Source organism: Hylobates moloch, unplaced genomic scaffold (genome assembly GCF_009828535.3).
Source record: "Hylobates moloch isolate HMO894 unplaced genomic scaffold, HMol_V3 SCAFFOLD_10, whole genome shotgun sequence".
Taxonomy (NCBI): Eukaryota; Metazoa; Chordata; class Mammalia; order Primates; family Hylobatidae; genus Hylobates; species Hylobates moloch.
The window spans coordinates 15,930,292-15,953,112 of NW_026652285.1; the positions used below are offsets into that span (position 1 = coordinate 15,930,292).

General features: G+C 41.7%; 1 protein-coding gene across 11 annotated transcripts in view; it reads right to left on the bottom strand.

Moving 5' to 3' along the window:
• Window positions 1-499: 499 nt before the first annotated feature.
• The window catches only part of EFCAB5 (EF-hand calcium binding domain 5), a 153,332-nt gene continuing 131,010 nt past the window's right edge, over window positions 500-22,821 (bottom strand). For 9 of the 11 annotated variants that reach the window (XM_058444970.1, XM_058444962.1, XM_058444959.1 and 6 more), the window contains 5 exons: window positions 22,207-22,310; window positions 18,710-18,963; window positions 17,224-17,510; window positions 16,446-16,542; window positions 500-1,118 (listed from right to left, as the gene is read on the bottom strand). In XM_058444970.1, the coding sequence (XP_058300953.1) occupies window positions 928-1,118; window positions 16,446-16,542; window positions 17,224-17,510; window positions 18,710-18,963; window positions 22,207-22,310 (933 nt within the window). In that variant the 3' untranslated portion in view covers window positions 500-927. Of the gene's footprint in view, window positions 1,119-5,721; window positions 5,924-16,445; window positions 16,543-17,223; window positions 17,511-18,709; window positions 18,964-22,206; window positions 22,311-22,821 lie in introns of those variants that run through there. The other 2 variants (XM_058444961.1, XM_058444967.1) reach the window with 2 other exon arrangements.

Genomic DNA, 22,821 nt, shown 5'->3' on the forward strand with positions numbered 1-22,821 from the left:
TGCCCTCTTATCAGAAAAGGTTAAAAAGGGACAGCCAATCTCAAATTATAAGATATTTGGACACATCACATTTTGTCAATCTAATAAAGAAAATAAAGTTTAATTTCCCAAAATTTTATTAAAACTGGACTCTGTCATCAGATATCTTATTGCAAAGATGAAATCTCACCACAGAGCAGTAAAGTTTGTCATAAAAACAAGCTTTAAACAAATATAAATTCTTTTTGTACTTTTGAACTGAAGAGGTTTTTATCATTAAAAAAGTGTCTTCTTTTTTCCATGAGTCATGGACATTTTCCCACAAGAATTTCTGTTCATTAAAATGACTTTTGAGTACCTCATAAATATGTACACCTACTATGTACCCACAAAAATTAAAAATTAAAAAGTTAAAAACCAAAAGCAACTTTTGAGTTGTTAAGGCAAGAGTATGGGGGCAGAGAGAGGGAAGAGGTGATGGTTAGGTAAGTCTTTGAAAAATTAGAAAAACCATTCTCAGTCCATTTCTTAAAAATCTTTATTATTTGGTATTCTTTTGGTTTATCTTTATTATTTGGTATTCTATTTGGTATTCTTGTTTTCTAAATCCTCAGTTGTTACTTTGAACCTTATAAGAATGAAAAATAACTACCCAATCAACCATAACAGTTCCACAGCAGATACCAAGCTCAAACTGAAAGGAAGCTTTCAAATATATTCTATAACATACTTAAATACACTTGGCTATGGCTACCTTAGCTGGGTATTTTGTGGCTAAATTTCTTCTTAGGTAGCACTTTTGGGTTTAGAAAGTGCTGAGATAAATGTTAGCAGCAGAAGACATTTATAGGTACCCCTTTCCAATGGAAAATATTTTATAGTTAACAAACAAAACTGAACATGAACAAGGGATCCTAAATACAGTATCAATTCCATTATCATCCATTATCACTTCTCTTGCAAACCTTCCCCTGGCACTTCTGCATACATATAATTGTCAGTCTTGGAGGGCAACGGAGGTGTAATAGCACTATTTAGTTGTTTGGTTATCTTCGTGAGAGCTGAACAGATGTGTATCCAGTGGTACAGATGTTCAATGACAACATTACCAAATTTCCATACTTCGGTTCGGGAATGACCTGCATCAGGAAAAAAAAAAGTAAGAGTGGGTAGTTTTGCACTTTACTATTAAAATTATAAGTTCCAATATTGTGATTAAAGTTCATTAGATATGTTTTGAGTCAAAACCAAGCAGAATCTTGCATAAATATGTAACTACAGGAATATGGATAAATTTTGGTATAGTCATACAATGGAATACTTAACAGCAGTTAGCAAAGAATTAGAGTTATTTGTATTCATGAATAAATCTCAAAATATTCAATACAAAAAGTAAGTTATAGAATAACATGTACTTTTGGGTACAATTAAACGGTTTTAAAACCTGCAAGATAGGATTATATTATTTATGGATTCATTAGCATATAGTAAAAATAAGAAATCATGCATGAAACTACTACCAAATTCATGATAGTATTATCTCTAGGGAAAGACGAGAAGACAGTGGGATCGAGGAAGGACAGAAATCCTCAACTGTTCCTATAATGTTTTCTTTAAAAAGTCTAACTCAAATATAGTGTCAAGGTTGGATATAGAATATAGCTTCATAATGACTATGCAGGTGTTATTCGCTATACTTGCATGTTTGAAATATTTCCTAATTAAAAATTATTTAAAGCTATATAGTAACTGCACACCATTATATGTTTTAAGTTTCTTAAATTGAAAACAAACTGTCATTCATAAAAGTTGCTTTTTCCCAGGAGTCAATGACTAATATTCAAATAGAATGGTCCAATGGAAAGACTATATAGAGTTGAACAGATGTGGGTTCTGTCCAATGGAAAGACTATATAGAGTTGAACAGATCTTGGCTCTATACCAATGAGTTTTGTCACTTAACTGCTCTGAGCCTCAGTTTCTTCTTCCATAAAACAAAATTGTAAGAATTGTTTTTTTCTTTTGAGACGGGGTCTTGCCCTGTTGCCCAGGCTGGAGTGCAGTGGCACGATCATGGCTCTCTGCAGCCTCAACCTCCCATGCTCAGGTGATCCTCCCACTTCAGCCTCCCAAGTAGCTGGGACCAGAGGCTGAGAAAATATATGTGAAGATCTGTCACAGAGTAGTTGCTCAAAAATATTAACTACCGGCTGGGCACGGTGACTCACACCTGTAATCCCAGCACATTGGGAGGCAGAGGCAGGCGGATCACTTGAGGTCAGGAGTTTGAGATCAGCCTGGCCACCATGGTGAAACCCCATCTCTACTAAAAATGCAAAAATTAGCCAGGTGTGGTGGCGGGCACCTGTGATCCCAGCTACTCAGGAAGCTGAGGCAGGAGAATCGCTTGGACCTGGGAGGTGGAGGTTGCAGTGAACTGAGATTGTGCCACTGCACTCCAGCCTGGGTGGCAAAGTGACACTCCATTTCAAATAATAATAATAATAATAATAATTACCCCCTTTCTTTCAGATGCCTCTCATCCACAAGTCTATTTTATTCATTTCTGTTATTCCTAGTGACTAACTCAGTGCCTAACCCAATACATGTTTGCTGATTTGAGTAAACCATTTGGTTATAATTGAGTTCAAGCTTTATTATTTATTTATTAATAATTATAAATAATTTATTCATTATCTTTAATAATAGAGACAGGGTCTTATGTTGCCTAGGCTAGTCTTGAACTTCTGGCCTCAAGCAATCCTCCCACCTCGGCCTCCTAAAGTGCTGGGATTACAGGCATGAGCCACTGCACCTGGCTTTTTTTTTTTAATTGAGTAAAAGCTTTTAAATATCAAGTCTTCTATCCAATAGCTTATTAACAGTAATGACGATCTATTAGAATTGCTAAGCAGAACATATTTTATTTTATTTTATTTTATTTATCAACACAAAGGAACAAGATTCTCTGAATTAGGTTTAGCTTTCCTGTGGTTTGGAAGGAACTATACAACAAAAGGTATAATATGGGATAGGAAAGGCACGTAAAATGTGGAAAACATTCACAAGTCTCAATTTTTATTTGAAGATGACTTTAAAGCATGGATCCAAGTTAATTTTCTAAAATTCTCAGTTTTAACACACACGCACACACACTACCCTGGCATTGTCTTTTCTCATTCAATTATAAGTGTTCAGTAAATGTTAAATTGAAACATTAAATTAAGGAATAATGAATTAGGTTTCTCAAATACTAAAATTCTTTCCAGATTATAGCTCAGTAACATTAGAGAGAATTATGAACAAAAACAAAAACAGATGCTGGTCATGAGATCACATTCAAAATACCTGATTCATCTCATTTTATGGGCAATTCTAGACCAATCGACATACATACTTAAAATATTGAAAGTGCATTTGTTATAATTCATCTCTCTTTCTGTTTTTTTGTTTTGTTTTGTTTGTTTGTTTTGTTTTTTGAGATGGAGTCTCACTGTCGCCCAGGCTGGAGTGCAGTGGCACCTTGTGGGCTCACTGCAACCTCCGTCTCCTGGGTTCAAGCGATTTTCCTGCCTCAGCCTCCCAAGTAGCTGGGATTACAGGCTTCCATCACCAGGCCTGGCTAATTGTTATATTTTTAGTAGAGACGGGGTTTCATCATGTTGGCCAGGCTGGTCTCGAACTCCTGACCTCAGATGATCCGCCCGCATCGGCCTCCCAAGGTGCTGGAATTACAGGCGTGAGCAACTGCGCTCGGCCAATTCATCTCTCTTTCTGTTAATTAGTTTCCTGGAAACCCTGCAAGGTAAATGATACAGGTTTCCAAAGATAATCTTAATGTCTCAATGCTATGAAGCTAAATAAAATTCACCCTAGGACACTCCTAAAAGTCCTAATTTTCGGAGACAAAACAGCTCTGCTGCTCCCTTAAGGTTTTCTTCCGCCCTTCCCTAATGCCCATGAAGAGCTCTGTTCCTTTGACCCCTGCCACAGTGTTCTTATCTGAACATCCACATGAGCAGACGCCCATCTGCAGCCATTATTGAGCTATAAGCTAGTCGCCATCTCCATGGTGATTCAACGACACGAGAATGGTGAGCGAGGTCGCTCTCTTTCACAAGATCCTGTTGCTTATTTCCTGTCTTATTGTTACCGAGACAGAAGCTCCGAAAGTGCCTGGACGGTGGTTCCTGTTTCCCTGTCCTTTCCAGAGGCTGATGCGTTAACGACGGGCTCTAACGATTCCTCTAATGAGCCTCCAGCGCTCTGCTGGGTTCCCTATTAACGGTTGAGTGCTACTGCCCTCTTGTGGTAGATACAGGCCGGATCTTTGCAGCTTGACCCACCACAGACCCCACTCACACAGACTTAGTAATTTTTTCAAGCAGATAAACGCTTCTTTTATAACCATAGAAATAATGCTTTTTTTTTGCTTTGCTTTGGAAAAGTGTATAGTAAATTATTTGAATATATCTAAGCTATAGAGAGTACTGGGTGACCTTTGAGTCTATCTATGGACATTAGTTCAGAAACATGATATTTTTGTAGGTTCTAGTTTAATCAAACTTTTAATTACATAGTGAATTCATTATGCTGGAAACACTGGGCTATAGTAGGACATTTCTGAATTAAAACTCCATTTATGGATCCCTGCTTTTAACACTGGATTAATAAAGTTAAATCTTTTGGGAATGATGGATAATTAGTATAGATGGGCAAAGCAAAAAGAAGTACTTAAGCTTCAAGTACAAAAGCTAAAATGTAACTGCTCCTTTCAACTAACAATCCAAGATCAGCCGCATTTGTTGATGTTCCTCTCCTTCATTAGTTCTCTTAGTTTTAGTTCTCATTTCTATTGCTTCACATACCCCAAGTCACTCCTTAACATGACAGCCACACACAATGAACTGAAGGTCCCTGCAGCAATAGAAGGGTATGTGTATGCAAATTTCTTTTCTTTTCTTTTTTAGATGGAGTTTTGCTCTTGTCGACCAGCCTGGAGTGCAATGGCGTGATCTTGGCTCACTGTAACCTCCGCCTCATGGGTTCAAGCCATTCTCCTGCCTCAGCCTCCTGAGTAGTTCAGACTACAGGCATGCACCACCACGCCTGGCTAATTTTTTGTATTATTAGTAGAGATGGGGTTTCACCACGTTGGCCAGGCTGGTCTTGAACTCCTGACCCCAGGTGATCCACATGCCTTGGCCTCCCAAAGTGCTGGGATTACAGGTGTGAGCCACCGTGCTTGGTCATGTATGCAAATTTCTATCAATTTTTTTTATAGGCAGGAGAACTTACATTTGCCATGGCAATCAGGCACTTAATATGTCATTGTTAATTTAATATGGTCCCAAAGGCACTGTAGTGTACTGCCTCCCAGATTTATCAGGAAAAATATCGGTGTTACATGGGGAGTTAAAAACACATTTTTCTCTAGTAATCGAAGTTTGGGGGGGAAGTTGGTTCCAGGATGAATGCTGAGTTCTCGCATGTATATCAGTTTCATTCCCATTGCAAGCATATTTCTGTACAGTGTCACAAGCATAATTTCTGTACAATATCACATAATTTCTATACAATATCACATGTAGTGTCTTTTTAAATGATGTAGCTATAAATCAAGTCGTGTAAATTGAAATCAATGCAAATTATATTTACAAAATTCATAGTTTAATGTAGTGGCCTCCAAACTCTTTTGATCATGTACCTCTGTCAGTAACAAACATTGAGCATGTGCCCACATATATATATATATATAAATTATTTATTTTAAAACATTTTAAACAAAAAATAGAAATTAACAATGAGTTAAAACCGTTATAAAGAAAAGTCCTTTGGCCGGGTGCAGTGGCTCACGCCTGTAATCTCAACACTTGGGAGGACAAGGCAGGTGGATTGCTTGAGTCCTGGAGTTCAAAACCAGCCTGGGCAACATGGTCTGTCTCTACAAAAAATACAAAAATTAGCCGGGCATGGTGGTGTGGGCCTCTAGTGTCAGCTACTAGGGAGGCTCAGGTGGGAGGAGGGAGAATCACCTGAGCCTGAGAGGGAGAGGTTGCAGTAAGCCAAGATTGTGCCACTGTACTTCGGCCTGGGTGACAGAGTGAGACCTTGTCTCCAAAAAAAGAAAGAAAGAAAAAAAGAAAAGTCCTTAGTCCTTTGGTATTTTTCTTTCTTTCTTTCTTTTTGTCTTTCAGTGTCTCAACAGAATCATCTTTGCTATTTTTCTTGCACCCCAGAGACAGTTTTTAAAAAAATCTTCTGGGGTGCTTCCACTTAACTTTGGAGACCACCAAGTTAAAATATGAAAGACATTGAATGGATAATGCTTTTCTAGATGATTAACATGCATTCAATTTTGCTGCATCTGAAATTCCTACTAAGACTAATGTAAAGGAAAAGAAAGAGGAAAAGAAAAGAAAAAGAAGACATAAGGGCCGGGCATGGTGGCTCATGCCTGTAATCCCAGCTACTCAGGAGGTTGAGGCAGGAGAATCACCTAAGCCCAGGAGTTCGAGGTTACAGTGAGCCATGATCACACCACTGCACTCCAGCCTGGGTGACAGAGACAGACCCTGCCTCTATAATTAATTAATTAATTAATTAATAAAAGAAGACATAAAACCAATGATAGAAAGATCAGGAGAAAATAAACACCAATATTTAACTCCTACTCCCATTGCCTCAAAGTCCCAACAACTTCCTCTCCCATCCTCACTCTGGCTGATGACTCTGCTTTCAGCTTCGCTGTAAGATTGATGCAATCAGAAGGCAACTTCTGTAGACTCCCACCAGTACCCCTACCCACTCACTCTCATCTGCACCCATGTTCTCTGTCCTCTTGCTGTCTTAAGCCAATTCCTCCCTTGGTGCGGTAGATCCAGGGTAGTCAAATAATTCATTGTTCAAATTGGTACACTTGAGAGAGAAAGAGGTTGCTAACTGGACAAGTCACCAGAATAACAAGCAAAAACTTGGGCTGTTCCAAGGTAAACATAGAATGTATGGTTACTCTGACAACAGCCCATCCTCTCTCACGTGCTTGAGGACATTGTTTAGGAATTCTCTGTCTTCAACATTGTCAACTTCTTGCTTTCTACAGGATTTCCCATCAGAATGAAACCTGCTGTTATCTCTCCCATCTGAGAAACAAAACAAAACCTTGACCCCATTTCCTCCTCCGGTTACCACACCATTCTTTGCTCCCGTTTGTGGCAAAACATTCAGAATTGTCTCTACTCAGTCTGCCCACCTAGGAGACTTTCCTCTCTTTGCCAATCATCTATTCGACAACCAATCTCGATTTTATGTCTCCAGCTTAGACCTTTCTCGAAAACTCCAGATTTATTTAACCATCTACATATTCACATCTCTACTTCCATATCTAATAGATACCTCAAACTCAGCATGTCAAAATCTGAACACTTCATCTCCCCCGACCAAAGCCTGCTCCACCTACATTTTCTCCATCTCAGCTGATGGTAACTCCATCCTTCCAAGCCATGGAGTCAACCTTGGCCTCTCTGTTTCTTTCTCATTCCACACTCAAACTGTCAAGATGTATTTTGGCTCTGCCTCTCAGATATATATAATATGACCACTTTTCACCATTTCCACCGGATTCCTGCAACAGCTCCTCTAATTGGTCTCTCTGCATCTCTTCTTGACCTCCAAAGTGTCTTCTCATTACAGCAGCAGGGCGATCCTTTTAAAACATGGGTCATATCATTCCTCTGCTTAAAACCTTGCAATGGCTCTAATTCACTGAGTGTTGTGGCTCATGCCTGTAATCCCACACTTTGGAGGACAAGGCAGGAAGATCACCATAAGCCATAAAATCAAGACATTATGATAGTCTTCAAGACCCTAATTGATTCAGTCCTCCATTGTCTCCTGAACTCATCTCCTTACTTACCTCCTGTTCTCTGACCCTGCTGCTGACACAGTGGCCTCCTTGTTGCTATTTGAACACACTGGTTGTTTCTGCCTTAGGGCCTTTGCTTTGGCTGTTTTCTCTGACTGGAATATTCTTCTTCTTTTCTTTCTTTTTCCTTTTCTTAGGATAAAATAGCATCAAGCAACACCTGGAATATTCCTTCTACATTCATATGGCTGATTCCCTTGCTTCCTTCACATCTTTGCTTAAATCTCACCTTTTTTTTTTTTTTTTTTTTTGAGATGGAGTCTCACTCTGTTGCCCAGGTTGGAGCACAGTGGCGCGATCTTGGCTCACTGCAACCTCCGCCTCCTGGGTTGCAACAATTCACCTGCCTCAGCCTCCCGAGTAGCTGAGATTACAGGTGTCTGCCACCATGCCCAGCTAATTTTTTTTTTTTTTTTTGAGACGGAGTCTCGCTCTGTCGCCCAGGCTGGAGTGCAGTGGCGCAATCTCGGCTCACTGCAAGCTCCGCCTCCCGGATTCACGCCATTCTCCTGCCTCAGCCTATCCAAGTAGCTGGGACTACAGGCGCCCGCCACCACGCCCGGCTAATTTTTTGCATTTCTAGTAGAGACGGGGTTTCACCGTGGTCTCGATCTCCTGACCTCGTGATCCGCCCGCCTCGGCCTCCCAAAGTGCTGGGATTACAAGCGTGAGCCACCGCGCCCGGCCTTGCCCAGCTAATTTTTGTATTTTTAGTAGAGATGGAGTTTCGCATGTTGGCCAGGCTGGTCTTGAACTCCTGACCTCAGGTGATCCACCCACCTCAGCCTCTCAGAGTGCTGGGATTACAGGTGTGAGCCACCACGCCCGGCCTAAATCTCACCTTCTTGATAAGGCCTACCTGACTACTCTGTTTAAATTTGCAGCCCGTGCCTCCTCCCTACTTCCCACCTTTGCATCCACTGCCTTACTCTACTTTGCTTTTTCCCCCATAGCACTGATTTTCTACCATAGTGTATAATTTATTATGTTTATTGCTTATCATCCTCTGCTCTCCCCTGTAGAATGTAAGCTTCTTGAGGGCGGGGATCTTGTTCTATGTCGTTCACTACTGTACCCTAGGAACCTAGAATAGGGCCTGTCACATGGATAGCACTGAGATAATTTTAGTTGAGTGAAGACAGAACAACAAAACTTGAGAAATATAAAGCAGATGAAGAAGTGGTAGCAGACAGGAGAAAAGTGGAATCCTAAATCAGCAGTGGAGAAAGCCTAGAACCAAGCTTCTGTATATCCCAGAATCCTCAAAGGGTTCAGAAGGGTTTCTTAAAGCTGTTTAGGAAAGAGGAGAGAAAATATAGGGATTTTGAAGACTGAATCTAGGAGATCCAATGTCTGAATAATAGGAATTCCAAAGAGTGAATACAAAAAAAAGAGGGCAGGACCACCACCAGCCTTATAGGTCACCTTTGTGTAAAGGTGAGAAAAACACCTACTGTGAGGGAACGTGCTCTGTGGGCACACAGCTTGGTGAATGAAAAAGATGCTCCTCCTCCAAGCAGATGTAGCTTCAGGTTAAGGCACACAGTCCAGTGAATGGAATCCGGGATACATTTTGGCCCCCGCCCACCTCCTCAGCAGAGCACCTTTGTGCAGTGTACAAACTGCACAGCTCTAAGTAGCAATCTTGATGCCATGGAGGAAATCATCCAGCACTTAACAACCTAGATTTCACAATTGAAAAAGCCCAGCCAGTACCCAGATAAATGGATGAAAACAGACCCATAAAAAGGCATATCATTATGAAATTTTTGCAACTTTGGGGATGAAGGGATGATTCCACAGCTTCTGGAGAGATAGAAAACAAAGAAATGTCACACCGATTTAGAAAGGTTTCAGACTTCGTAACAGCAATCTTTGCCTTTTTTTTTTTTTTTTAAGAGATTAAGTCTTACTTTATTGCCCAGGCTGGAGTGCAGTGGCATGATCATGGCCCACTGCAGCCTTAACTGGGCTCAGCTTCTTGAGTAGCTGGAACTACAGGCATGTGCCACCAGACCTGGCAAAGTTTTCCATTTTTTTGTGGGGACAGGGTCTCACTATGTTGCGCAGGCTGTCAACAGCAATCTTTAAAGTTGGATGACAATGGAGTCTTTTCCACAAAAAGTTAAACACAGTTACCCTATGTTTGCACTCCAAAGGTATGTAAAGAGGGCTGAAAATACATGTTTTTTCAAGAGAGCTGCAAATACATGTTTACACAAAAACTTGTAAACAAATGTTAATGGAGGCATAATTACAGTAGCCAAAAAGTGGAAACAACCTACAGGTGCATCAACTGATAGATGAATAAACAGAATGTGGTCTATCATAGAATATTATTCAGCCACACACACAAAAATGAAGTACTGATACAAGCTAGAACATAGATGGACCTTGAAAACATTATGCTGAGTGAAAGAAGCCAGATACAAAAGGCTACCTATTATGTGATTCCATGTAAATGAAATGTCCAGAATAGGTAAATCCATAGAGACAAAAAGTAGATTAGTGGCTCCCAGGAGCTAGAGGGAGAGGAAAGAAGAAGTGACTGCTAATGGGTACAGGGTTTCTATTTGGGGTGATGAAAATGTTCTAAAATTAGATAGTGGTGATAATTGCACAATCTGGGATATATATTCAAAGCCACTAAATTCTACACTTTAAAATGTACAAAGGGTGAAATTTATATTTCTGTTGGCCGGGCATGGTGGCTCACGCTTGTAATCCCAGCACTTTGGGAGGCCGAGGCGGGCGGATCATGAGGTCAGGAGATCGAGGCCATGGTGATACAATAAAATTACCGGGTGGCGGGGGGCCTGTATTCCACTACTCGGAGAGGTGGAGCAGAAGATGGGTGAACCGGAGGGGGACTTAATGGGGTCTCGTTCTGTGGCCCAGGCTGGAGTGTAGTGGTGCAAACATGGCTCACTGCAGCCTCAACCTCCTGGGTTCAAGCGATCCTCCCACCTCAGCTCTCCTGACTAGCTGGAGCTACAGGCACATGCCACTACTCCCAGCTTTTTTTTTTTTTCCAAGTTTTTTGTAGAGACAGCGTCTCACTATGTTGCCCAGGCTGCTCTCGAACTCCTGGGCTCAAGCAATCAGCCCACCTCAGCCTCCCAAAGTGTTGGGATTACAGGCGTGAGCCACTGATAGAGAAAGAATTGAGGCCTGGGTATGGTAGCTCACGTCTGTAATCCCAGCAATTTGGGAGGCCGAGGCGGGAGAATCCCTTGAGGTCAGGAGTTCAAGACTAGCCTGGTAATATAGTGAGACACCCACCTCTGCAAAAAATAAAAAAATTGGTTGGGCGTGGTGGCACAGGCCTATAGTCCCAGTTACTTGGAAACCTGACCCCGGAGGATTGCTTGAGCCAGGGAGGTCAAGGCTGCAGTGAGCTCTGATTGTGGCACTGCACTCCAGCCTGGGTGATAGAGTGGGGCCCTGTCTCAAAACACAAAACAAAACAAAAACAGAGGAACTGAGATCTCTAGAAGAGATGGCATTGGGAAAAGAAAATAAATCAGAACTAATAAATTACCTGATAGAACTGTCTTATGGGAGAGACAAATGGAAGGGGTGGGAATTATCAAGAAGTACAAATAAAACTAAGAAAGTTGAAAAATAAAAGACAATTATTTACTTCGGGAAAAACAAAAAAAAGAGGAATCAAAATATGCTACAATCCTCAGCTGTGTATAATTTGCATATGCAAAATCATGTAAACATTACATCTTTAATCCCAAATTATAAATATAACTACATTGGGAGGATGGGGTCAGAGAATGGTGGTATAACAGAACAAAATCTTCATTTATAATCGGAGGAAATTGACTGATAAGGTTTAAAATTGATGAATCAAAAGATAGCAATATGTGCATAATAGAAATAGATGTGCAAATGCCAAGAAGAAACAGTGAAAGAACAAAACATGGTTGCCTCTGGCGAGGGGGACTGAAGAGAATGAAAGATATGAAAGATAAGGGCTAGTGACTGTTTTTAGGCTTTTAGTTCTATGTGACCTTTTCAAGTACTTTAATAAAAAATTTAAAGCTGGCCCAGTGGCTCATGCCTGTAATCCCAGCACCTTGAGGGGCTGAGGCAGGCGGATCATCTGAGCTCAGGAGTTTGAGACCAGTCTGACCAAGATGGAGAAACCCTGTCTCTACTAAAAATACAAAATTAGCTGGGCATGGTGGCACATGCCTGTAATCCCAGCTACTCGGGAGGCTGAGGCAGGAGAATCACTTGAACCTGGGAGGCAGAGGTTGTGGTGAGCCAAGATCGTGCCATTGCACTCCAGCCTGGGCAACAAGAGTGAAAAAAAAAAAATTATATATATATATATATATATGTATGTATATGTATGTGTATACGTATATGTATACGTATGTGTATATGTATATGTATGTGTATATGTATATGTATATGTATATGTATATGTAATTGTGACCGGGGTGGTGGCTCACGCCTGTAACCCCATCACTTTGGGAGCCATGGCGGGTGGATCACCTGAGGTCAGGAGTTCGAGACCAGCCTGGTCAACATGGTGCAACCCCATCTCTACTAAAAATACAAAAATTAGCCAAGCGTGGTGGCATGTGCCTGTAATCCCAGCTACTGGGGAGGCTGAGGTAGGAGAATCTCTTGAACCCGGGAGTCAGAGGTTGCAGTGAGCTGAGATTGGGCCACTGCACTCCAGCCTGGATGACAGAGCAAGACTCCATCTCAAAAAAAAAAAATATATATATATATGTCCATATACATCTATATATGTCCATATACATATATATGTCCATATACATATATATATAATATTTATGTCCTTTCAGGATAAAAGACAGTTTTAACAGCCACTAAAATTTAAAAAGATGAGTGTCAAATTAAATAGAAAAATGTTCTTATTAAATTAAGTTTTTTTTCTAGAGATGGCATCCACTATGTTGCCCAGGCTGGAGTGCAGTGCTATTCACAGGCACCATCATTGTGCACTACAGTCTTGAACTTCTGGCCCCGAGCAATCCTTGTGCCTCAGCTTCCCAAGTAGCTGGGACTACAGGTGCACGCCACCATGCTCCACTTCTCATCAAGCTCATTTTTAAAAGTCTTTAATCAGATATGAAAGTAGCAGTAGTGTTATCTATACATGTAAAACTGTGTTTAGTTGTTCCTCTTAATAACTACTGTTAGAAAACTTCAAAATTTAAATCACAAGAAGTGATAAGAAACATAAAGAGAATGGCTGGTTCGATTGTCTTTTTTCCTCTGAATAACTTGGAACTGAAAAGGCAGGGGGTTTGCATGCACGGGAAACAGGTCAAACATCCAGGCCTGAGATCTTTATCCAGAACAGAGTGTTATACCCTTCTCTTGTGCATTGTGTGAGTACTTGTCTAATATCATAACTCGTAACTAAAAGGGCTTTTTAAGGGGCTCTTGCCAGGACAAAGGAAATATGTTCTCAAGCTGAACTGATATTTCCTCCTCCACGGCCTAAAATCTGTGAGCAACTTGTAAATAAATGGCGCACTCTTAGCTCTCTATTAAACCCAAGTCTAGCTGCGATGGCAAGTTTTTTCCTATAAGAGGGAGCCAACAATTCCCATTCAAGATGACTAAGTCCAAAAAGACAGCAGAGAACTGTAATTGGATCCAAACCAATGTTCGCACACAGAAGGTTTAAATGCATAGGACAGAACAGTGTTCTTGGTGTCTGGGTGCCCATTTTGGCTTGACCCTTGACCCATTTCAAAGAAAAAGGCACGTCCTCAGAGTTGCAGATCCAGTGCTGTTTCCTACTTGTTATTTCTGGATTGTCGGTAGAATCAAGGTTCCTGTCAGGTCCTTAGCTGTGCAGTGGGGAGTTAAGGAATGAGTCATGTTCCATTTCTGTAATGGAGTTGCAGGGAGCGTGGCACCTATGAGAGCCACCACGATGAAAGCAGTAGCAGTTAGGGAACGATCTCCCAGGGAAGGCGAATCTTGAAGATAAAAGTTAATTAGGACTGTGAGTCCAGCAGTCCTCCCCTGCTGATGGGAAGGCACCTTCCTTCATTGTCACCCTTAGAGGATCATGGTGTCATTTTATTGAGGAAGCTGGTGGGTTTCTTTACAAATGGTGACAACACTGAGCCTCTGGCTGCTTTGGCAGAGTTGGAGCTCTGGGACCCCTGTAGGAGAAGTGGAGGGCCTGGGGCACTCCTGCCAAGACCAGTGTCTGTGGACCTGTAAACACTTGGATTTAGGGGAGGAGGTATGGTCACTTGGCAGAGACCCAGGTTCTAGACAGAAAAGTGATTCTGGTTATACATGCAGTAGGGGACAGCTCTTCTTGCCTCTGGGTCTAAGAACATTTCCAAGCAGGCAACATCTGTCTAAAATTCCTGGGAGGGAGACATGCAGCAGATATGGGGCATCCTGAACGACCAGGTGAGGCTGGCAGCAGAGGTCCAAAGTGGAGTGGGGAGAATAGGTCCTTGAGAAGCTGGTCAAGTCATGAATCTCCAGGTAGAAGAGACCAACTACTAGGAGTATCTTAGGCAAAGTGACAGAGAATAGTAGGCTATTGATGTACTACTGCATACACAGCTGTCTGGGAGTGCTCACTGGAGTCTGAGGGTCCCCCACAGGGAAGTATGTCAGCAGCACTCACTTGCAATGGCACAGTCTTGGGAGGCCAGGCCTGCTCAACAAAGCTACCCAATGTTACTTCACAGATGACCAGCTCAATCTAAAGGCAAGACACAGCTGCCTAGAGTTCCATCAGAATAAAAAAAGTACCTTCTTTTTGTTGTTGTTGTTTTTGAGACGGGATCTCATTCTGTTGCCCAGGCTGGAGTGCAGTGGCATGATCACATTCCACAGCAGCCTCAACCTCCCAGGCTCAAGTGATCTCCCACCTCAGCCTCCTGAGTAGCTGGGATTACAGGCATGCACCACCACACCCAGTTAGTTTTTGTATTTTTTTTGGAGAGACAAGATTTTGCCATGTTGTCCAGGCTAGTCTCCAACTTATGGGCTCCAGCAATCTGCCCACATTGGCCTCCCAAAGTGTCGGGATTACAGGTGTGAGTCACTGTGCCTGGCCAAAAATACCCTTTTCTTTCTTTTTTAAAAAATTATTATTATACTTTAAGTTTTAGGGCACATGTGCACAACATGCAGGTTTGTTACATAGGTATACATGTGCCATGTTGGTTTGCTGCACCCATCAACTCTTCATTTACATTAGGAAATACTCTTTTCTTGAACTAGGATGAAGTGGGGGTGAGAGTTGGCAGCAGAAGCCCTAAGAAAGTATGGGCACATTACCAGTCCTAATTCTACCCTTTTGGTAAAATAATAGTTTGAAAGGCATGGTGGGTTAGGAGCTATGCTATGTAGTCTAGCAGCCTCTGCCTGTCACAGGCTGAACCTACAGGTATTATTGGTGACGTTTCATTCTGGGTAGATTCGTGGAGTAGGGCCCTTACTTAAAGCTGCTAGGCCAGGTAAACTTCCAGCAGCAGATTGCCCTGCCTGAAGACTCCTCTCCTTCTGGCACAAACAGAAAGGCACCCCGAAGAAGAATTCCTCTCCCTTCCCCTAAGCTGGAAGTTTAGAATTTCCTGATATAACTGCATCTGAAGGAGAGAGGGTTGGTATCTGGGTGACCTACGAACTTTCTTGATTGCTGCGGAGACTGTGGTATCACTAAAGGCTTAGCGGCGGTGATTGGGGAGCCTATGGGCTATTTTCTGGCTGAGTCGGGCTCCGTTAACTGCAATTAGTATTTCTTCCACCAGAGGGCACTATTGGAAAGCAGAAAGTGGTGGGGAGCGTTGGTGGTCAAGGCTGCTCAGGAATCAGCTAGGCTAGTTCCCTGTTAATCCAGAAACCCTTCTGCGTTGGTCTAGAGCCTCCACAGATAGTAGGAGAGCGGGAAGAGGAGGAAAGGGATAGATTTAGTGAGCAATTTCTACAGAGCCATTTTCCCAATTATGATTATTTTTCATAACAAAGAAAAAACAAACTATAAATGAATTCCTCATCACAGCCTGAGGCCTCTGGTGGGAGAATACAGGTCAGTGGAGGACCTCGAGCCTCTGTTTGTATATTTACTCTCATATGTGGCCTATTCCCTGTGGCCAAACAGCTAATCGTCTTCTCCAATCTGAGAGCCTCGCTGCTCTCCATTCTTGGTGATTCTCCTCCTTGAAAATGTCTATTATTTTCTTTGGTTATTTATTGAAGCTAAAGATAGCATTTTTGCTTAACATTTCCATTCTCATTGCAGCCCCATTTGCATTTTTAAAAATAAATAATGCACATGTAGTCAATAAGTGGGAGATAGATGTGCTTTTGAATTCTCATATGTGTGGCATAGACAGTGACTTTGGGGAATGATGCAATAGATTATATAGTGTCCCTCCTCTTAGAAGACTTATAACTATTTTCTCCTAAAAACTGAATTTATGACCCTCTTGCTTTATCCTAATAAAAATCACAACTGTGTTTTATTGCTGTTGGCATAGATTTAGGCTGTAATTAAGTGGAAATTTACCTCTGATATATTCATCAATAAGCTGTACATTAACTTCCACATGCTTGGCAGTTGGATCAAAGGCACAAATATTGTTGGCTAAATATTTGTTAACATACTGTGAACAAACAAAAAGAGAAAATTTATGGGATCACCAGCAAGCAGAAATACAGTGCCCAGTTCAACAGCTTACATAATTCCATTTATATAGATTTTAAAATAGGCAAAACCAATCAATGGTGTTAGAAGTGAAGATGATGGTTACCCATGGCTGGGCGCGGTGGCTCACGCCTGTAATCCCAGCACTTTGAGAGGCCGAGGTGGGAGGATCACCTGAGGTCAGGAGTTCGAGACCAGCCTGGCTAACATGGTGAAACCCAGTTTCAACTAAAAATACAGAAAATTAGCTGGGCGTGGTGGCAGGCACCTGTAATCCCAGTTACTCGGGAGACTGAGGCAGGAGAATTGCTTGAACCCGGGAGGCGGAGGTTGCAGTGAGCCGAGATCGCACCATTGCACTCCAGCTTGGACAACAAGAGTGAAACTCCGTCTCAAAAAAAAGATGATGGTTACCCTTGGGGTGGGTAGGGTGAAGGGATGATGAGGAAGGGTACAAAGGAGAGCTTTTGGGATTCCATAAATGTTCTATTTCTTGATCTAGGTCTGGTTACGTGAACGTGTTCCACTCAGTAAAAATTCTTGCATTTGTACCCTTACGATTTATGCAATTATGATTTATACAGTTAAATTTGTTCAGGCGATTCTTCAATTTAAAAGGTGCTTTTTAAAAAAAACTTACAAATTTACACTTATCCCAACTTCCAAAGTCACTTGAAAATTCCAACTCTGGATGAAAGAACAAGATAACCGCCTTCAGGACGTCACGCACTAGTTTCACGTTGGCTTCCAACTCCATAGATTTGCTGTCTTGAGGAGAATTTGGCTCTGTTAGAAGAGTATGGTCATAGAGCAACAATGACACAAATTCCATGGAACTGAGTAGTTGGATGCTTTCCTGTAGCTCGAGCAGCATGATTCGGAAGAAGAGAATTCCTGCCCGCTGGACTTCCCCGACATTTTCAATCTCTGGAATAACAAAATGATAGCTCACATCGCTGTTCAGTCTAACGTACATTGCTGTACATTACTTTTTCATAGGATTCTGAACATATTATAGTAAATGTTTTTGGCAAGAAAAAGCAGACCATATCCTTTGGTTTTAAACAATCTCAGTTTCTCTAGCCGTGAAATCAAAAGAAAGACATGAAATTACTCCTGGTGAAGCTCATAGAAAGAGGCTTTGAGAAAAGGCAAAAACTTGGGTTTTAGAGTTAGACCCTGGTTTGAACACACGCTGTCACCCTTATTAGTCTACTACTGTCTCTCTGAATATCCTTTTCCTCTTCTGTGAGAATGGGCTTAATCCCTACTTCCTTGGTTAGCTGTGAGAATTAGAGAAGATGATATATGTAAAAGTGCTTAGTTACAGGCGTTACACATAGTGAACACTTAGGAGACATGAAATTTATCCTTTCTTCTTATCCCACTCTATGACATAGTTACAAATCTTTTGGCTCAATCCCACATAGTGTTACTCTTCTAATTCTATTCACTTCATTCTAGGAAGCCAAAGGTTTCCATGCCTTCTTCCTCCCTTCCTCTCTCCAGCTGGCATTGTGCTAAGAGTAGCCTAGTGGATGTGGAATCACAAAAACTAAAGTCTAATCTTGGCTCTCCCACCAGCTTGCTATTGGACCTTAGATAATCCACTTTACTTTTGCAGTCTTTAGCATCTCTATCTGTAAAACGAGATGTTCTGATTACTTAATGCTGTATAACATAGTGGGAAGAGCACCCAAACCTAGGTTCAAATGCAGCCCTCACCATTTCTTAACTGTGTGACTGGGGGCAATTTGCTTACTTTCCTCACCTGGAAATGGGGTATCACTATTCATCTCATAAGGTTATGGCAAGGATTGAATGAAATAATATCTGAAGCACATAATGGGGGTATTTAATACATGCTAGTTCTAGCTCGCCTTTATGAGCCCTTCCAGTTCTAAAACTGTATGAATCTAACCAAGAGAATGTGATTCCAGGCTGTTTCCTTTAATTTGTAGACATTACTCATCAGCGCAAGACTGCATAAGGGAATTCCTTTTACATGAAAAGATCTGTATATTGTAACAATTCATTTTAGAAAGTGCATATTTCATTGCACTGCCTGTGATTTCCCCAAAACCTATTAAACCTGTGAATTTAGACTGATGCCACATGAACGATACCTAAGATATACTTTTTGTCTATCTCTCCAGAGAACTCGCCAAGTATTTCATAGCAGGCCACTTGGACCACTTTCATCATTTTCTGTAGATCTTTATATTCTTGACACAACAACATTCTATTTTGGCCGATGTTAAAATCCAGGACTCCCAGAGCCTCTCCTGTTCTCTCACGAAGTGGAACTACTATGTGCGTTTCTCCACAGGCAGAGGCCAGAACGACTTCTGAACTGTCAGTACATTTAAAGAGGAAATCTCTGAAATCAAAACCAAATAAGCACGAGGATATTAAACATCTGTCTGTTCACATCATTCCACCGAAACATATTCAGTTACTCTCTTGTGCCTACCTCACTTCCACCATGCCAGCCCTTCTTGCTGTTTCATCTGCCCGGAGCATTCTAGCCCTTGATTTCATGTGGCTGTCTGTCTGCTCACTCATGTCTCTGCTCAAACATCCCCTCAGCAGAGAAGGCGTCCCTGACCACCCAGTCTCAAGCAGCGCCCGAGCCACTCTCCATCGTGATACTCTGCTTCATTGTCTTGGCTTATCTGAAGGTGTTCATTTTTTGTTTACCTATTGTCCATTATGCTTTGGTTGAGTGCTAGCAGAAACGATGAGTGTGTTAGGTCGGGTTCCCTAGAAGCAGAGCCTGAGACAGGGATCCTTATGCAAGTGATTTACCGAGCGAGTGTTCGCTGGAGGAACCTGTGAGGGACTGAGGGAAGCAGGACAGGCAAAGGGAAGAAGCTAAGTGAGAATGTAATTTCACATGAAGTCTAGCCTCGGCCTGATCCCAAGGGGAGCTCTGAAAGGTCAATTGTACCAAAGAATCTGTCCCACCTTGAGGCAAAGGGAGGGGTCTTTTGCATCCTAGCACTAGTCAGTCATTGGTTGTAAGCTGCCCTGGGTGTGTGTGGGCAGTTGGGGCTGGGGGAGTGTTTACACATCTCTTAGGTAACTCCTGGTGAAGAGCTCCAATCGCTCAAGGGCACTCCTCCAGAGAAAGTTACGGTGTGAGCCAGGCCGTGCCTACAGCAGCTGGTAAAAGGCATTTTGGGGATCTGGGTAGAGCATCTATAGCATCTGCTTCAGTGAGAGACTCGAGACTTTCATGGAAATGTAGTGGCTGCTTCTTTCTCTTGGTGAGGCACAGACACACCTCTTTTTCTTTCTTTTCCCTTTCCCCATCTACATTAATTCTGATATGCCATTTCTTTAAGGTATTTGTAAAAAAATTGGTACTTTGCATCCTCGAAAAGTGCATTTATAGTTTCTATATCAATCCTACAGTGACAGGTAAGATGATGTCCTTCTGCTATTCCCACCCCTTTTGCTGCTGCTGAGCCACCACTTTGTGTTGTGTCTTGATGAGTGCCACAGTAATAATGCATCATACTAGGCTTTCCAGGAATAACAATAGAACCCATTGGTCAACTGACTTCCTCCAAAGACATCTGTTCTAAGTTACACACAAGAATCCAGGGCTATGCATGCTCCCACTCATAGGTGGGAATTGAACAATAAGAACACTTGGACACAGGGTGGGGAACATCACACACAGGCGCCTGTCGTGGGGTGGGGGAGGGGGGAGGGATAGCATTAGTAGATATACCTAATGCAAATGACAAGTTAACGGGCACAGCACACCAACATGGCACATGTATACATATGTAACAAACTTGCACGTTGTGCACATGTACCCTAGAACATAAAGTATAATTAAAAAAGTACATAAAAAAGAGAATCCAGGGCTATGAGTCTGGGCATTACAAGGACTTCTGTAAAACTTTTGACCAGCACAAGGAATAACTACGTGGAAAAGAGCTTGAGATTGAACCAACATTCTGGCATGAGGCCAAACTAAAATTTAATTGACATATGTAATTAAATGTTGAGTTAGCCTACTGGTCTGGGATTACTGAGTTACTGCCTACTCAACGACAGTGACCCCCTAAAAAGCAGTCATTCCCTTTTGCAATAGGTGTGTTCTCAGTTAAGATCTGTTTATATTTGTACACATTTTAGTAGTGTTCCTTGCATTTGACAAGTGAGAGTCATTCTAAGTAACTTAGAACCGAGTACTTATTAAATACAACATGCTCTGCCTTCTCTCCAACTCTGCATGTCTTCTTTAAATAAAAAAGACATTCACAGCCTTGCTAATATTCACAGATGAGCTCTGATGAGTGATGTGAATGTATTATTCATAATCATGGTGGTTTTTGTTGAATTCCATATTTACAAGGAAATTCATGGAAAATACTTTCATGCTTTAAAACATGCAATTTTAAAATAAAATGCCAATGAAATCTGTTTTAAAAAGGACTCGGGAAGGCTGGGCACCATAAAGAGACCCTGTCTCTTAAAAAAAAAAATTAAATGAGCTGGGCTTAGCAAATGCATGTAGTCTCAGCTATTTGGGAAGCAGAGGCAGGAGATTAGCTTGAGTCCAGGAGTTTGAGACTGCCACGAGCTATGATCATAGCACTGCACTCCCACCTGGGTGACATAGTGAGAACCCATCTCTTAAGAAAAAAGGATTTGGGAAAAAAAGAGTAAATATGTCCCAGGCAGACAATATTCTGCAGAAATTTTTCTTTAAAAGCCAATCAGAATAAAATTCAGTGTGATCATTAGAGAAATGCAAATCAAAACCCCAATGAGATATCTCATGCCAGTCAGAATGGTGATCTTAAGTCAAAAAACAAGAGATGCTGGCGAGACTGTGGAAAAATAGGAACGCTTTTACACGGCTGGCGGGAATGCAAATTAGTTTAACCCTTGTGGAAGACAGTGTGGTGATTCCTCAAAGGCCTAGAACCAGAAATAGCATTTGACCCAGCAATCCCGTTACTGGGTATATACCCAAAGGAATATAAATCGTTATATTATAAAGATACATGCACATATATTTTCATTGCAGCACTATTCACAGTAGCAAAGACATGGAATCAACCCAAATGCCCATCAATGATAGAATGGATAAAGAAAATGTGGTATACACACACATCATGGAATACTATGCAGCCATAAAGAGGAATGAGATCATGTCCTTTGCAGGGACATGGATGAGCTGGAAGTCATTATCCCCAACAAACTAACACAGGAACAAAAAACCAAACACCACATGTTCTCACTTATAAGTAGGAGCTGAACAATGAGAACACATGGACACAGAGAAGGGCACACACTGGGGCCTGTCAAGGGGGTGAGGGGAGGGAGAGCATTAGGAAAAAATAGCTAATGCATGAGGGGCTTAATACCTAGGTGATGGGTTGATAGGTGCAGCAAACCACCATGGCACAAGTTTACCTGTGTAACAAACCTGCACATCCTGCACATGTATCACAGAACTTAAAATTAAATTAAATTAAATTAAAAAGAAAGAATAAAAGTCAGTGTGTATGAGCAAGAGTCAGAAGCTGTGTCTTTCAGGTCTACTATTGTACCAGAAGGATGTGTTCTGGCAGTCAAACAAAACAGACATGTCTCTAACCTGAAGATGCATGACTTCCTGTGGATGGTAGGAGGATTTTTGTGGATTTCTGTTAGACCCAGCTGTCCTGTAACCATCATTTTGCGTAAAACATAGTCTGAATCCTTGAAAAGAGGAAGGCATTTCATTAGGAGTAATTAGACCTCATATTCCCATTAAAGCTTTTGGGGACAGATAAATAGAAAAAAATAGGAAAGCTTAGATGACCTCTGGCTTTAAGGACAGTGACATTTTACTTAGTACCATTAGAGAACAGGATAATTTTTTTTTTTTTCGAGATGGAGTTTCACTCTTGTTGCCCAGCTTGGAGTGCAATAGCACGATCTTGGCTCACCACAATCTCTGCCTCCTGGGTTCAAACAATTCTCCTGCCTCAGCCTCCCAAGTAGCTGGGATTACAGGCATGCACCACTATACCCAGCTAATTTTCTATTTTTGGTAGAGACAGGGTTTCACCATGTTGGCCAGGCTGGTCTTGAACTCCTAACCTCATGTGATCCACCCTCCTCGACCTCCCAAAGTGCTGGGATTACAGGCGTGAGCCACCGCGCCTGGCCGATTTACTTTCTTCACTTCGCCATTGGGACGACACTCTCCTGGTTCTCTTTATACCTC